This window comes from Salmo trutta, unplaced genomic scaffold (genome assembly GCF_901001165.1).
Source record: "Salmo trutta unplaced genomic scaffold, fSalTru1.1, whole genome shotgun sequence".
NCBI lineage: Eukaryota > Metazoa > Chordata > Actinopteri > Salmoniformes > Salmonidae > Salmo > Salmo trutta.
In genome coordinates, this window is record NW_021822792.1 from 1,932 (window position 1) to 18,904 (window position 16,973).

The window sequence follows — 16,973 nt, forward strand, 5'->3', positions numbered from 1 at the left end:
GTCCTCCTACCTCTCCCTCTCTCACACACCCAGGTCTGTCCTCCTCCCTCTCCCTCTCTCACACACCCAGGTCTGTCCTCCTACCTCTCCCTCTCCCTCTCTCACACACCCAGGTCTGTCCTCCTACCTCTCCCTCTCCCTCTCTCACACATCCAGGTCTGTCCTCCTACCTCTCCCTCTCCCTCTCTCACACACCCAGGTCTGTCCTCTACTCTCTCCTTTCTCCCTCTTATTCTCTCCTCCTCTCTTTCTCTCCAGTGAGCCACTGTCTGACGGACGCCCCAACGCGAGGCGTTTGCCATGGTACCCAAGCTGGCATTGGACGTCCTGTCCTGTGAGGTCATGCGGGTCCTGCAGCTGACGGACAGCTTCATCGTGCCAATCAACTACCACGTGCCCCGCAAGGTCCAGTATCTCTCAGGCTACTGTAACAGCAGATCCATCTGTCATTTTGATGCCGTGTCAACAGTTCTTTCCCTGTACTTGTTTCTAAACTGATGGGGGGGACTTGGCAATAGTGTCTTTGTAGTCACTGAGGAAAATAAAGTTATGGAACGAGCAACCATTCAACAGGCAGCAAGCCTTTATGTCTTCCATTTTAGAGTATGTCTGCTTTTGTGTGTATCTAATTCAGTCAGGACAGGATTTCCATGCAGACCTGTACCCAGACACCTTGGGCCGGACGGCAGCCATGTCAGCTGCAGAGTGGTGGAAAGGTGGCGAGAAACAGGTACCACTCTCCACAATATAACTACAATCTGTATTCTAACTTGGATGTACCACCATCACTCTCCACAATATAACTATAATCTGTATTCTAACTTGGATGTACCACTATCACTCTCCACAATATAACTACAATCTGTATTCTAACTTGGATGTACCACCATCACTCTACACAATATAACTAGAATCTGTATTCTAACTTGGATGTAACACCATCAGTCTACACAATATAACTAGAATCTGTGTTCTAACTTGGATGTACCACCATCACTCTACACAATATAACTACAATCTGTATTCTAACTTGGATGTACCACCATCACTCTCCACAATATAACTAGAATCTGTATTCTAACTTGGATGTACCACCATCACTCTACACAATATAACTAGAATCTGTATTCTAACTTGGATGTACCACCATCAGTCTACACAATATAACTAGAATCTGTGTTCTAACTTGGATGTACCACCATCACTCTCCACAATATAACTACAATCTGTATTCTAACTTGGATGTACCACCATCACTCTCCACAATATAACTACAATCTGTGTTCTAACTTGGATGTACCACCATCACTCTACACAATATAACTACAATCTGTGTTCTAACTTGGATGTACCACCATCACGCTACACAATATAACTAGAACCTGTATTCTAACTTGGATGTACCACCATCACGCTACACAATATAACTAGAATCTGTATTCTAACTTGGATGTACCACCATCAGTCTACACAATATAACTAGAATCTGTGTTCTAACTTGGATGTACCACCATCACTCTCCACAATATAACTACAATCTGTATTCTAACTTGGATGTACCACCATCACTCTCCACAATATAACTAGAATCTGTGTTCTAACGTGGATGTACCACCATCACTCTACACAATATAACTACAATCTGTGTTCTAACTTGGATGTACCACCATCACGCTACACAATATAACTAGAATCTGTATTCTAACTTGGATGTACCACCATCACGCTACACAATATAACTAGAATCTGTATTCTAACTTGGATGTACCACTATCACTCTACACAATATATCTAGAATCTGTATTCTAACTTGGATACAATGTGCATACAGTACCAATAGAAGTGCTTGGTTTTTGCCGTGGTTTGTACTTCAGGACCAAGCAATAGCCTGCTGTTCTCTTAAACATCAAATCATGTGCGTCTTCTCAGGTTGAGAAGGTCAGTGTCAACCCATCCAATCGTCAGAAACCCAACAACGCTAAACCAGCCAATCAGATGCCTGCTAAGAAAGAGCTTCCCAGTGGGAGGAGCAAAGAGGTGAGAGTCCAGCATCATCCGTTCTCCTCCTCTATGGGTCGCTTTCATTTCTCTTTTGGCTCCTTCCCTTCCCTCATTCCCTCCGTTCCATCATTCCCTCCGTTCCCTCATTCCCTCCGTTCCCTCATTCCCTCCGTTCCCTCCCTTCCCTCCGTTCCCTCATTCCCTCCGTTCCCTCATTCCCTCCGTTCCCTCATTCCCTCCGTTCCCTCCCTTCCCTCCGTTCCCTCATTCCCTCCGTTCCCTCATTCCCTCCGTTCCCTCATTCCCTCCGTTCCCTCATTCCCTCCGTTCCCTCCCTTCCCTCCGTTCCCTCATTCCCTCCCTTCCCTCATTCCCTCCGTTCCATCATTCCCTCCGTTCCCTCATTCCCTCCGTTCCCTCATTCCCTCCCTTCCCTCATTCCCTCCGTTCCCTCATTCCCTCCGTTCCCTCATTCCCTCCGTTCCCTCCGTTCCCTCCATTCCATCATTCCCTCCGTTCCCTCATTCCCTCCGTTCCCTCCGTTCCTCCGTTCCCTCGGTTCCCTCATTCCCTCCGTTCCCTCATTCCCTCCGTTCCCTCTGTTCCCTCCCTTCCCTCCGTTCCCTCATTCCCTCCGTTCCCTCATTCCCTCCGTTCCCTCATTCCCTCCGTTCCCTCCGTTCCCTCATTCCCTCCGTTCCCTCATTCCCTCTGTTCCCTCCCTTCCCTCTGTTCTCTCCCTTCTCTCCGTTCCCTCATTCCCTCCGTTCCCTCATTCCCTCCGTTAGCAACTACCTTTTTATTGTATTTTTAAGACAAATGGAATTTGGATTTTGTTTATTTTCTCTCAAATTGTTGTTATATTATTGCATCGGGCCACACATCCAGTATTGATTGAATATCTTGGATAAACCTGTGAGTATCTAAAGTGTAGTTTAAAGTAGTCTGTAAACCTGTGAGTAGCTTTGGATAAAGACATCTGGTTTAGTGGCCATATTATTATTCCTTCTCTCTAGAAAGTGTTTTATATTAATCAGACCATATACACTATATTGGATATATACACTGGGTGATTCGAGCCTTGTTGCTGATTGGCTGAAAGCCGTGGTATATCAGACCATATTCCACTGGTATGACAAAACATTTATTTTTACTATTCTAAATACGTTTGTAACCAGTTTATAATAGCAATAAGGCACCTCAGGGGTTTGTGGTATATTGCCAATATACCACAGCTAAGGGCTGTATCCAGGCACTCCGCGTTGTGTCGTGCTTAAGAACAGCCCTTAGCAGTGGTATATTGGCCATATACCACACCCACTCGGGCCTTATTGCTTAATTATATGATTATATATTGTATATGTATTACTGTTGTTCTTCCTCTCCAGGAGGCTCCAGTGCGAGGCTGCTCCACCTCCAGCAGTCCCTTGAGCTCCCCCAGCAGCAGTGCTGCCCCGTCCCGCTCCCCCTCCTCCACCTCTGGCCTCTCCTCAGGCTTCCAACCCAGTCCCAGCCAGAGTGTCAAAGCCATCAGCAGCATGTTGGGTAAGGCTGTTTGGGAAACAGTAGCAGTGCTCCATCTCACACACACACAAACACACATATACGTGAATACGCACACACACACACACACACACACACGCGCACCACACACACATACACACACCACACATACGCACATACACATCCTTTCCCATCAGCAACATGCTGAATAAGGCTGTTTTGGGAAACTGTCGCGGTACTACATTACCCACAATGCTATGTGTTACATAACCGGTTATGGTATTAGGAAGTACGTTATGTAAGATTTGACAGTGTCAGTCTCAATGCTAGGTAAGGCTCTCTCTCTCTCTCTCTCTCTCTCTCTCTCTCTCTCTCTCTCTCTCTCTCTCTCTCTCATTTCCTCTCATTTCCTAACCTTGTCATTATCTTATTATAATGTCATGCTGACTGTTGGTTTGAGCTGTGAGAGAGAGAGTTAGTGGTTTGGACTAATCTGAACCTGTCTGACGACCCAATCCTACACAGTGCTAGCATATCAGCACAAACAGATCTGGGACCAGGCACACTGCCAGTATCCCCGTCTGATGTAGCCTGGTAACATTCTAAATGTGCTGTAACCAACTTGTTTGTTAACCATGCAAGAGTTTCCCACAGCACATATAGTATGGGACTAGGTTTCTAATAATGTACCTGGGTTGTGTTCATTTGGCACTCTGTAACAAAATGTTTTGCAATGTAAAACTAAAACAAGCATTTCTTATTGGACCAGGTACATTGTCAATCATTTCTTCAGGTTGGAGCCTAATGAACAAGACCCAGGTTACAAATAATGTAGCTAAGGTCTAAAATCACCATGCCCTCCCTCCCTCCCTCCCTCCCTCTCCTCCTGCCCCAGGTCCCAGCAGTAAGTTTCGTCACCTGCAGGGTGCGGTGCTCCACAGAGACACCCACTTCACCAACCTGAAGGGGCTCAACCTCACCACGCCCGGGGAGTGTGATGGCTTCTGTGCCAACCGCCATCGCGTAGCCGTGCCCCTCGCCTCAGCCGGGGGTCAGATCGCCATCTTTGAGGTACTTCCACACTTAGAAAATGGAAGATAATGTGTCTTTATCGTTATTTTTATTTGTCTTTGTATTTATCTATTTTAAGTGAGCCCTGGCCAAGAAAGCAGGATTGTGCTAAAGTGAGGGTGTTTTATGGCAGTGTCTTCTTATGAGTTGGAGGGGAGTAGACAGCGCTTCAACCAACATGAAATAATATGCAGCCACTACAGAATGACATGTACAGTAGAATGTCATCAAATAATAGGAATGAATAGTCTAAATAATGATTTAGGATCTCTGTGGGGGCCACCATATTAGACCAAAGATGTGGTTCTATTGGTTCACACATGAAAGAAAGAGGGACGTATCTCAGTGCCCCCTCCTCCTCCCCTCCTCAGTTGTCTCAGGCTGGGAAGCTAGCGGACACGGGCCTGCCCACCATCCAGAACTCTGTCAACGTGGCTGACTTCTCCTGGGACCCCTTCAACAGTCACAGACTGGTGGTGGCGGGCGACGATGCTAAGATCCGTGTGTGGCAGGTGCCTGAGGGGGGTCTGACAGAGACCCTGACTGAGCCAGAGGCCATCCTGCAGGGTAAGACACACTCCACAGTGGCCTGGAGCCCAATTAAGTTCAATTAAAGTAGTTCAATTGAATGAAATTAGACTCAGAGCTGGGGCTTTTGGGGCCCAATGTGAAATATCTGAACATGTAGATGTGTAAGTGAATGTAGCCACATATGTATCAGTGCACTATCCTTCATTCAATGAGTGACAGAAATGAAATGAACAAGATACCGGTATTATCTTTATATATAGCCTTATACTGTGTGACTTACTGAGTAGATCATAACATGATCAATCTATCAATAGAAATAAATCATATCTTGATTGAGTGATAGAATGTGAGTGAGTGACAGTGGTTTTGACCAATCACAGGCCACACTGAGAAGATCTACTCAGTCAAGTTCCACCCCCTGGCGTCGGGCCTGCTGGCATCCTCCTCCTACGACCAGACGGTGCGCCTGTGGAACCTGGAGTCTGGGGACGAGGTCAAAGCGCTCCGGGGACACCAGGATCAGGTGACGGGGGAGGAGGGAAAGGGGCGGGACATAAGGAATGTGGCATTGGCAGGGGGTGGAACCACTGGTTTTGTTAGAGAATAGGGGCGTGGTAGAATTTATCTGGGATAATGATTGGTGGATGGATGGATATTGATTGATTGATCCTACCTACAGTATGTACAAGGAATGTGCATTCTCCTTCGCTTCATTTCAACTTTTCACTCGTTCCTTTCTCTGTTCCCTCTCTCCTGCCTGGTGTGCATATAGATATTTGGGATGGCGTGGAGTCCGGATGGTAAACTCCTGGCCACGGTGTGTAAGGATGGGAAATTGCGCATCTACGACCCTCGCAAGTCTGCTGACCCAGTACAGGTGTGTGTACAGGAGACCTGAGGAGTTTTTAACCTTTTTGTGTTGAAACAGAGTATTTCCATATATCTCTCTCTCTGCAGGAGGGTGCAGGTCCTGAGGGCCACAGAGGGGCCCGTGTGGTGTGGGTGTGTGACGGCAAATACCTGATGGTGTCAGGATTCGACAGGTGAATATTTCTGTATTTCTGTTTGGTAGTTGAGCTTCAATTTGTGCTTAATCCATTTACCTTCATTTAATTCATTCAGTTCATCGTTTGTGTATGACCATTCAGACAGTCTGACATGTAGTTCACCCATAATCTTGGTTCACACAAAAAACTGCACCAATGGTTTTATGGTCCTGGTGAACGAGAGGAAAACAACCCCTCTGACCCGAGACCTCGTTGATGATGTCACCACAGTTCACCTCACCTTTGACCCCCGATGTGTTTTCACCCTTCTGCAGTCGCAGTGAGAGAACCCTGTACCTGCACTCCGCTGAGTCCCTGTCCTCCGGGGCCATTGCCAGCGCCCCCACCGACGTCTCGCCCTCCACCCTCATTCCCTTCTACGACCCCGACACCAGCGTCGTCATCCTCACCGGAAAGGTAAACAACAAACAAACAAATAAACAGAGCATTTCTTTTATATAGAGAAAATAGAGCCCATATTGACTTGATGTTGTGTTGAAAGTCTGTTACAGACTCTTGCGCTTAATGATAATAATGTCTGCCTAGCCTGGTTCCCGATCTGTTTGTGCTGTCTTGCCAACTCTTATAGCTAGTAGACAACAAAAAACTATCTGGGACCGGGTTAATGTCGGCCATTGGTGGTGGTGGATTGGTAGATCCATACTGACTCCCCATACCCAGACTTTGACACGAGAAACCTACACAGCCATTGTTTATTGTTGTTGTTGTTTACGTTTACCAGGGTGACACGCGAGTGTACATCTTTGAGATAGTGCCAGAAGCACCCTATTTCCTGGAATGTGCCAGCTTCAACTCCTCAGAGCCTCACAAGGTATAGACTTTATGTTTACAGCATTTACATCCCTGCTTTTCCCTCTTTCTTTTCTCATTTCCTATATCCCACTCCTTCTTATTACATGTTTTGTAGTCAATGGATAAAAACATTTCCCTGAATTTGTGACTTGTATAAAATGTCTGTGAATTGATTGACTGACTGACTAATTGACAATCTGTTAATCAATTACGCTGGCTCCTGTAGACCTGTAGAATCTCTCTGCATGAACTTCCTGTTTCCTGTGTTTAGGGCTTGGCCTTCCTGCCGAAGACTGAGTGTGTGGTGCAAGAGGTAGAGGTGGCCAGGGGTCTGAGGCTCAGTAAGACCTCCATAGAGCCAGTGGTCTTTAGAGTCCCCCGTGTCAGAGTGAGTTATGGCTGAACGCTGCCATCTAGTGTATATATGGGGGAAATAGGAAAAACCTGCAGTTATTTGATGACTTTTCAGACCAGGGCCTCAAAGGACTACCAGTAAAAAGAGTTTGGTATGTGAACCCCTGTTTGTACTTAGTCTGTGGAGTTTGAGCTGTTTGAGTTCTGAACTAATCCTGTCGTGGCTCGTCTCCCTCCCTCCTCTCTGTCCGTCCACAGAAAGAGTTCTTCCAGGATGATGTGTACCCAGACACAGTAGTGTGGTGGGAGTCCTCTCTGACAGCCTCAGCCTGGCTGGCTGGTTCTGATGGGAAGCACCACTCCATCAGCCTCAAGCCCAAAGACATGACCCCAGGTAGGGGCTAACCTCAGCTCTGCTCCGACCAGGCACATATAGTACAAACAGTGGACTGAAGTCAACAGCATTACTGTTAGATCCTCCTTTTGAATGTCAGATGAGAAGCCGAGCAGGTACAGTTTATAAGGGGCAACCTATCCACGCTTTCATGGGCCAAGTCCTGGGTTTGACAAGATTATCTGCCTTGTGCTTTGACATGATGGTGACACTAGCTAAATCTATTCTGACAGCCAATCGTCAATCAACTCAATGTGAGGCAGAGATCTTCTATAACGTAAAATTACCGATACAGGCTTTGAGCGAAGTCTTCTGGTTCTGTGTACCTGGAATGACACACATGTATAGTGGCAAGAAAAAGTATGTAAACCCTTTGGAATTACCTGCATTTCTGCATAAATTGGTCAGCAAATTTGATCACAACAATAGACAAACTAATAACACACAAATTATTGTATTTTTCTTGTTTGTATTAAATAAAAACAATATAGGTTGGAAAAAGTATGTGAACCCCTAGGCTAATGACTTCTCCAAAAGCTAATTGGAGTCAGGAGTCAGCTAACCTGGCGTCCAATCAATGAGATGAGATTGGATATGTTGGTTAGAGCTGACTTGCCCTATAAAAAACACTCACAGAATTTGAGTTTGCTATTCACAAGAAGCATCGCCTGATGTGAACCATGCCTCGAACAAAAGAGATCTCAGAAGACCTAAGATTAAGAATTGTTGACTTGCATAAAGCTGGAAAGGGTTACAAAAGTATCTCTAAAAGCCTTGATGTTCATCAGTCCACGGTAAGACAAATTGTCTATAAATGGAGAAAGTTCAGCACTGTTGCTACTCTCCCTAGGAGTGGCCGTCCTGCAAAGATGACTGCAAGAGCACAGCGCAGAATGCTCAATGAGGTTAAGAAGAATCCTAGTGTCAGCTAAAGACTTACAGAAATCTCTGGAACATGCTAACATCTCTGTTGACGAGTCTACGATACGTAAAACACTAAACAAGAATGGTGTTCATGGGAGGACACCACAGAAGAAGCCACTGCTGTCCAATAAAAACATTGCTGCACGTCTGAAGTTCGCAAAAGTGCACCGGGATGTTCCACAACGCTACTGGAAAAATATTCTGTGGACAGATGAAACTACAGTTGAATTGTTTGGAAGGAACAGACAACACTTTGTGTGGAGAAGAAAAGACAGTACTCCAACATCAAAACCTTATCCCAACTGTAAAGTATGGTGGAGGGAGCATCATGGTTTGGGGCTGCTTTGCTGCCTCAGGGCCTGGACAGCTTGCTATCATTGACAGAAAAATGAATTCCCTAGTTTATCAAGACATTTTGCAGGAGAATGTTAGGCTGTCTGTCTGCCAATTGAAGCTCAACAGAAGTTGGGTGATGCAACAGGACAATGACCCAAAACACAGAAGTAAATCAACAACAGAGTGGCTTCAACAGAAGAAAATACGCCTTCTGGAGTGGCCCAGTCAGAGTCCTGACCTCAACCCGATTGAGATGCTGTGGCATGACCTCAAGAGAGCGGTTCACACCAGACATCCCAAGAGTATTGCTGAACTGAAACAGTTTTGCAAAGAGGAATGGTCCAAAATTCCTCCTGACCGCAGGTCTGATCCGCAACTACAGAAAACGTTTGGTTGAGGTTATTGCTGCCAAAGAAGGGTCAACCAGTTATTAAATCCAAGGGTTCACATACTTGTTCCACCCTGCACTGTGAATGTTTACACAGTGTGTTCAATAAAGACATGAAAAACTATAATTGTTTGTGTGTCATTAGTTTAAGCAGACTGTGTTTTTCTATTGTTGTGACTTAGATGAAGATCAGATAAAATGTTATGACCAATTTATGCAGAAATCCAGGTATTTCCAAAGGGTTCACATACTTTTTCTTGCCACCATATGTTTTGATGGGACAGGAAGTGTTGTTTTAATGGAACATCGGCATCAGCCAATCAAATGAATGGGAATAGAAGAGAGGGTGTAGTGATTGAAAATTAAATTATCCAATCAAATTAACAACATCCGAAGTGAGGGCCTGACTGTTGAAATTAGCAATCAAATAAAGGTGATTTAAAATGTAATGAAAAGGACATTGGACAAGTTGTTAAGAGCTATTAACGTGTGTGAAGATCCATGTTCTTCCAGAGAAGACTTGTCTGCATGCCATGTCTCTGCATGTGGCCTGTTGTGGTCTAGTAGTTAGGTTAGTGCTGCTGCCTTTAGAACATACAGTACATACACAGTGGCCCACTGCCATTCTAACACAACCCAGTATATACACAGTGGCCCACTGCCATTCTAACACAACCCAGTATATACACAGTGGCCCACTGCCATTCTAACACAACCCCGTATATACACAGTGGCCCACTGCCATTCTAACACAACCCAGTATATACACAGTGGCCCACTGCCATTCTAACACAACCCAGTATATACACAGTAGCCCACTGCCATTCTAACACAACCCCGTATATACACAGTGGCCCACTGCCATTCTAACACAACCCAGTATATACACAGTGGCCCACTGCCATTCTAACACAACCCCGTATATACACGGTGGCCCAATGCCATTCTAACACAACCCAGTATATACACGGTGGCCCACTGCCATTCTAACACAACCCCGTATATACACGGTGGCCCAATGCCATTCAAACACAACCCCGTATATACACAGTGGCCCACTGCCATTCTAACACAACCCAGTATATACACAGTGGCCCACTGCCATTCAAACACAACCCCGTATATACACAGTGGCCCACTGCCATTCTAACACAACCCCGTATATACACAGTGGCCCACTGCCATTCTAACACAACCCCGTATATACACAGTGGCCCACTGCCATTCTAACACAACCCAGTATATACACAGTGGCCCACTGCCATTCTAACACAACCCAGTATATACACAGTGGCCCACTGCCATTCTAACACAACCCCGTATATACACAGTGGCCCACTGCCATTCTAACACAACCCCGTATATACACAGTGGCCCACTGCCATTCTAACACAACCCCGTATATACACAGTGGCCCACTGCCATTCTAACACAACCCAGTATATACACAGTGGCCCACTGCCATTCTAACACAACCCCGTATATACACAGTGGCCCACTGCCATTCTAACACAACCCCGTATATACACAGTGGCCCACTGCCATTCTAACACAACCCCTCCCAACTCTCAGGTCTCACTGTCACTGTCTGTCCATCTGTCTGTCTGTCTGTCTGTCTGTCCGTCCTCAGTGAGTGAGGCGCCCAAGGAGGTCCAAGTGAGAAAGTACCTTCCATCCTCTCACTACCTGGAGGAGAAGACTGACGAGCAGAAGAAAGATGAGGTGTGTGTGTGTGTGTGTGTGTGTGTGTGTGTGTGTGTGTGTGTGTGTGTGTGTGTGTTGCTACTATCTGAATTAGTGATGCACTGATATGACATTTTTGGCCAATACCAATATCTGATATTTTCCTTGCCCCCCCAAAAAACGATACCGATATTAACATTTTTAGCGGCCTTTTAAGTGAAATAGTTAAGACGCACATGGACGAAGTGGTCTAAGGCACTGCATCTCAGTGCAAGAGGCATTGTGGGCTAGGTTAGGAATGCTGTGTTGCACGTGTACCTACGGTATATAGGTATGCACGTCAGCATACCACCGATATATCGTGCATCCCTAATCTGAATGTGTACAAGCATTTTATCTTAGTTAGTATTTCTCTGTGGGTGCAGCTAGCTACCTAGAAACTTGGTGACTGTTTTGTCACAGTAATAGTGTGAATAGTTATTAGTAGTGATGGGAAAATCTATATCGATATCATGTATGAATGTTTCATTTTCTGTTCATTTCCACGGCTTTGTGAAGTCCAGACAACTGCTTGCAGGTTTTCTATTGGGCTAAGACGTAAATATTCTGGTAGCAGATAGACATACCTAACCAGTTTGAATACAATGTGCAGCGCCAGTTCACTATGCTGTTGAGAGCCTGTGAGAGGGTTTGTGCCTGCAAGACTCATGAATGTTCATTACCTAATAGTGTAGGTTAACAACAAGGATAAACCGATATCTCAATATGTCTTGCTCATATTGATATCATGTTAAATGAGGGATATGGGTACTCACCACTAGTCAGTAGTGGGACTATAGTGTGTTAACCATCTGTCTTGGTACTCACCACTAGTCAGTAGTGGGGCTATAGTGTGTTGACCATCTGTCTTGGTACTCACCACTAGTCAGTAGTGGGACTATAGTGTGTTGACCATCTGTCTTGGTACTCACCACTAGTCAGTAGTGGGACTATAGTGTGTTAACCATCTGTCTTGGTACTCACCACAAGTCAGTAGTGGGACTATAGTGTGTTAACCATCTGTCTTGGTACTCACCACTAGTCAGTAGTGGGGCTATAGTGTGTTGACCATCTGTCTTGGTACTCACCACTAGTCAGTAGTGGGGCTATAGTGTGTTAACCATCTGTCTTGGTACTCACCACTAGTCAGTAGTGGGACTATAGTGTGATAACCATCTGTCTTGGTACTCACCACTAGTCAGTAGTGGGACTATAGTGTGTTAACCATCTGTCTTGGTACTCACCACTAGTCAGTAGTGGGGCTATAGTGTGTTGACCATCTGTCTTGGTACTCACCACTAGTCAGTAGTGGGGCTATAGTGTGTTGACCATCTGTCTTGGTACTCACCACTAGTCAGTAGTGGGACTATAGTGTGTTGACCATCTGTCTTGGTACTCACCACTAGTCAGTAGTGGGACTATAGTGTGTTGACCATCTGTCTTGGTACTCACCACTAGTCAGTAGTGGGGCTATAGTGTGTTAACCATCTGTCTTGGTACTCACCACTAGTCAGTAGTGGGGCTATAGTGTGTTGACCATCTGTCTTGGTACTCACCACTAGTCAGTAGTGGGACTATAGTGTGTTAACCATCTGTCTTGGTACTCACCACTAGTCAGTAGTGGGACTATAGTGTGTTGACCATCTGTCTTGGTACTCACCACTAGTCAGTAGTGGGACTATAGTGTGTTAACCATCTGTCTTGGTACTCACCACTAGTCAGTAGTGGGGCTATAGTGTGTTGACCATCTGTCTTGGTACTCACCACTAGTCAGTAGTGGGACTATAGTGTGTTGACCATCTGTCTTGGTACTCACCACTAGTCAGTAGTGGGACTATAGTGTGTTGACCATCTGTCTTGGTACTCACCACTAGTCAGTAGTGGGACTATAGTGTGTTGACCATCTGTCTTGGTACTCACCACTAGTCAGTAGTGGGACTATAGTGTGTTGACCATCTGTCTTGGTACTCACCACTAGTCAGTAGTGGGACTATAGTGTGTTAACCATCTGTCTTGGTACTCACCACTAGTCAGTAGTGGGACTATAGTGTGTTAACCATCTGTCTTGGTACTCACCACTAGTCAGTAGTGGGACTATAGTGTGTTGACCATCTGTCTTGGTACTCACCACTAGTCAGTAGTGGGACTATAGTGTGTTGACCATCTGTCTTGGTACTCACCACTAGTCAGTAGTGGGACTGTAGTGTGTTGACCATCTGTCTTGGTACTCACCACTAGTCAGTAGTGGGACTATAGTGTGTTGACCATCTGTCTTGGTACTCACCACTAGTCAGTAGTGGGACTATAGTGTGTTAACCATCTGTCTTGGTACTCACCACTAGTCAGTAGTGGGACTATAGTGTGTTGACCATCTGTCTTGGTACTCACCACTAGTCAGTAGTGGGGCTATAGTGTGTTAACCATCTGTTTTGGTACTCACCACTAGTCAGTAGTGGGACTATAGTGTGTTGACCATCTGTCTTGGTACTCACCACTAGTCAGTAGTGGGACTATAGTGTGTTAACCATCTGTCTTGGTACTCACCACTAGTCAGTAGTGGGGCTATAGTGTGTTGACCATCTGTCTTGGTACTCACCACTAGTCAGTAGTGGGACTATAGTGTGTTGACCATCTGTCTTGGTACTCACCACTAGTCAGTAGTGGGACTATAGTGTGTTGACCATCTGTCTTGGTACTCACCACTAGTCAGTAGTGGGACTATAGTGTGTTAACCATCTGTCTTGGTACTCACCACTAGTCAGTAGTGGGACTATAGTGTGTTAACCATCTGTCTTGGTACTCACCACTAGTCAGTAGTGGGGCTATAGTGTGTTGACCATCTGTCTTGGTACTCACCACTAGTCAGTAGTGGGACTATAGTGTGTTGACCATCTGTCTTGGTACTCACCACTAGTCAGTAGTGGGACTGTAGTGTGTTGACCATCTGTCTTGGTACTCACCACTAGTCAGTAGTGGGACTATAGTGTGTTGACCATCTGTCTTGGTACTCACCACTAGTCAGTAGTGGGACTATAGTGTGTTAACCATCTGTCTTGGTACTCACCACTAGTCAGTAGTGGGACTATAGTGTGTTGACCATCTGTCTTGGTACTCACCACTAGTCAGTAGTGGGGCTATAGTGTGTTAACCATCTGTTTTGGTACTCACCACTAGTCAGTAGTGGGACTATAGTGTGTTAACCATCTGTCTTGGTACTCACCACTAGTCAGTAGTGGGACTATAGTGTGTTGACCATCTGTCTTGGTACTCACCACTAGTCAGTAGTGGGACTATAGTGTGTTAACCATCTGTCTTGGTACTCACCACTAGTCAGTAGTGGGACTATAGTGTGTTAACCATCTGTCTGTACTACAGCTGTTGAGTGCCATGATAGGCAAGCTGGGGAACATGGACGACAACCCTCTACCACAGGAGTCCTTCCAGGGAGTAGAAGACGATGAGTGGGTGAGTGACACACACACAAACACAAATGTACACACACACACACACACATTTACCCATGCTCTTGTGTCTTTCAGGGTGACTAGTGTGTGTTGCCTTGCGGATCAGTCAGGGTCCAGCAGTAGCCAAGGGGCCTGCTGGACTGAAACGTGTCATTCCTGTGTGCCACTGATGTGTCCTATGTCAAAAGAACATCTCTCAAACGCATAACATTAACCTGCCCTTAGGGTTGCAAAATTCTGTCAACAAAATGTCTAGGTTTTCCAGAAATCCCAATTGGAGAATTCCTGGATTTCCTGCTTATTTTCCTGGGAATTTTAGGGAAAGTTACCAGACTTTTGCAGCCCTACCTCCCATATCCTCGTATCATCCTCTAATACTCTGAGTAAGTAGATGTTGCCTCTAACCATTGACTGAATCAGGATCAGATATGTTTTCCTCCCCATAATGTTTAAAGGTAGGACTGGGGGTTGGGAATCTGATCCTAGGTCTGTGGTTAAAGGCAACCTCACACCAATTTCACCTTTGACTTGCAGCTGCCTTGTACTGTAAATAGCTACCATTCCTACTAGGCTAGATAGTTAAATGACTCCCAACACTCCTTTACAACCCAGCCCTTACCGCCACACTGGATGGACACCTGTGTGTCTGGCACCACTCCTAACCTTACACCTGTGTGACTGGCACAACTCCTAACCTTACACCTGTGTGTCTGGCACCACTCCTAACCTTACACCTGTGTGTCTGGCACCACTCCTAACCTTACACCTGTGTGTCTGGCACCACTCCTAACCTTACACCTGTGTGTCTGGCACCACCTTTAACCTTACACCTGTGTGTCTGGCACCACTCCTAACCTTACACCTGTGTGTCTGGCACCACCTTTAACCTTACACCTGTGTCATAATAATAATGACTAGACCACTGCTTGCTTTTTTATGGGCCAACATGAACCATACTCCATAATCTTCTAAACACAGTAACTATGAAAAACTCAAACGCATGTTCTTGAATACAGTATCGATGTTCTTCCAGATTTACCACCTCCTATGCATCACTATATATTGACAGACACACACACACACACACACACACACACACACACACACACACACACACATAGACCCACTCTGCACCTGGATATCCCATCTGCACCTCCAGCTCCTGTAGTCCGTGGATGTTAGATGGTCAGTGGTATCCTCATACGGTCTCAACAAGCGCACAGCAAAAAACCACAGACAGGGTACAACAGGGTAAATAGCCTTCAGGTTAAAGCATGGCTGATTTCTATTGATAGGAATAGAATATTATTTTGTTGTTTAGGTAGCTTCATTCTCTGGCCAGTGATAAAGAACTACTAACAGTCCTGTACCACTCCAGGGTCGTGTTCATTAGTCACCAAACGGACAAAAACAACCTCAAACGGAGGGATTACCTGGATTTTCGTTTTCCGTTGCAAAGCATTTCAAAACGTTTTCCGTTGCGTGCCCTAATGAACATGACCCAGGTGCATATCTTAGTTCAGCCAGCAGATCTTGGGAGATAGTTTATAGCATTGGGGCTGCGCTCTGTTTTGGGGGACTCTTAAAATGTGTGTGACGTTCTTACATGTGGGTGTCATGTATTGAAAAGCCAAAACACCTCCTGTGGGAGTTGTACAGGAGTGTGTCTGTGGATCTCTGAGGTTGTAATATGGTGGGGAGTAGTATGTATCTGTACCTTTCTTTCTAGATTGATAGACTGTATAACTGGAATTCCTGTACCTCATATGTTAACACTTCGTCTTAAGACTGTTATTGAAGTATTCCTCACTAAAGGAGCTCATTCTTTTATTATACTGTAGTAAACAATCATTTTGTTACTTTTTCTTAATAACTTACAGTATTATTACTATATGATGCAATCACAGCAGCCAAGATCAAGACTAGTACAGCATAAGGCAATACTTTTAATAGGCTAATCCAAGTCTGATCGAACCAATCATGTTGTTTACAATGACAGAAAGACTGGAACCAACCAAGCATTCTTGAATAGTAGTCAGACTCACTGAGTTTACACAGGCAGTCCAATTCTGATCATTTTTAATTGGTCTTTAAACCAATCAGATAAGAGCTTTTTGCCAGTACTTGGGCAAAATATCAGAGTTGGGCTGCCTGTGTAAACGCAGCCATTGTGTAGTACTTGAAAAGTGAACACCAATGCATTGACTGTAGGGCCTAGATATCGTTGGTGTCAGCGACTGTGTGTTTGTCATGTGTTTTGTGCCTGCAATCTCTCAAATGTCTTACATTGTTCTTTGGGAAATTAACAAAAAGAAAAATCTCTTTTATACATTGAATAATGCATTATTTCTCTGTCCATCTTATGAATAACGGTTTTGTGGGAATGTTCATGTTGCCTTGCAATAAACAACTGTTTGAACCTTGTA

At 45.2% G+C, this 16,973-nt stretch overlaps 1 protein-coding gene across 1 annotated transcript; it reads left to right on the forward strand.

Annotated features, from left to right (window-relative positions):
* Nucleotides 1–254: 254 nt before the first annotated feature.
* LOC115184906 (coronin-7-like) lies at nt 255–16,973 on the forward strand (the record flags this gene model as incomplete). The annotated part of the gene is given in 17 exon segments (XM_029745460.1): nt 255–296; nt 298–405; nt 635–730; nt 1,930–2,037; nt 3,390–3,546; nt 4,400–4,575; nt 4,947–5,142; nt 5,487–5,629; nt 5,879–5,983; nt 6,064–6,149; nt 6,428–6,569; nt 6,895–6,984; nt 7,237–7,353; nt 7,578–7,713; nt 10,992–11,083; nt 14,459–14,548; nt 14,623–16,973. Coding segments are annotated over 17 exon segments (1,893 nt in total), but the record flags the coding sequence as incomplete, so codon positions are not given.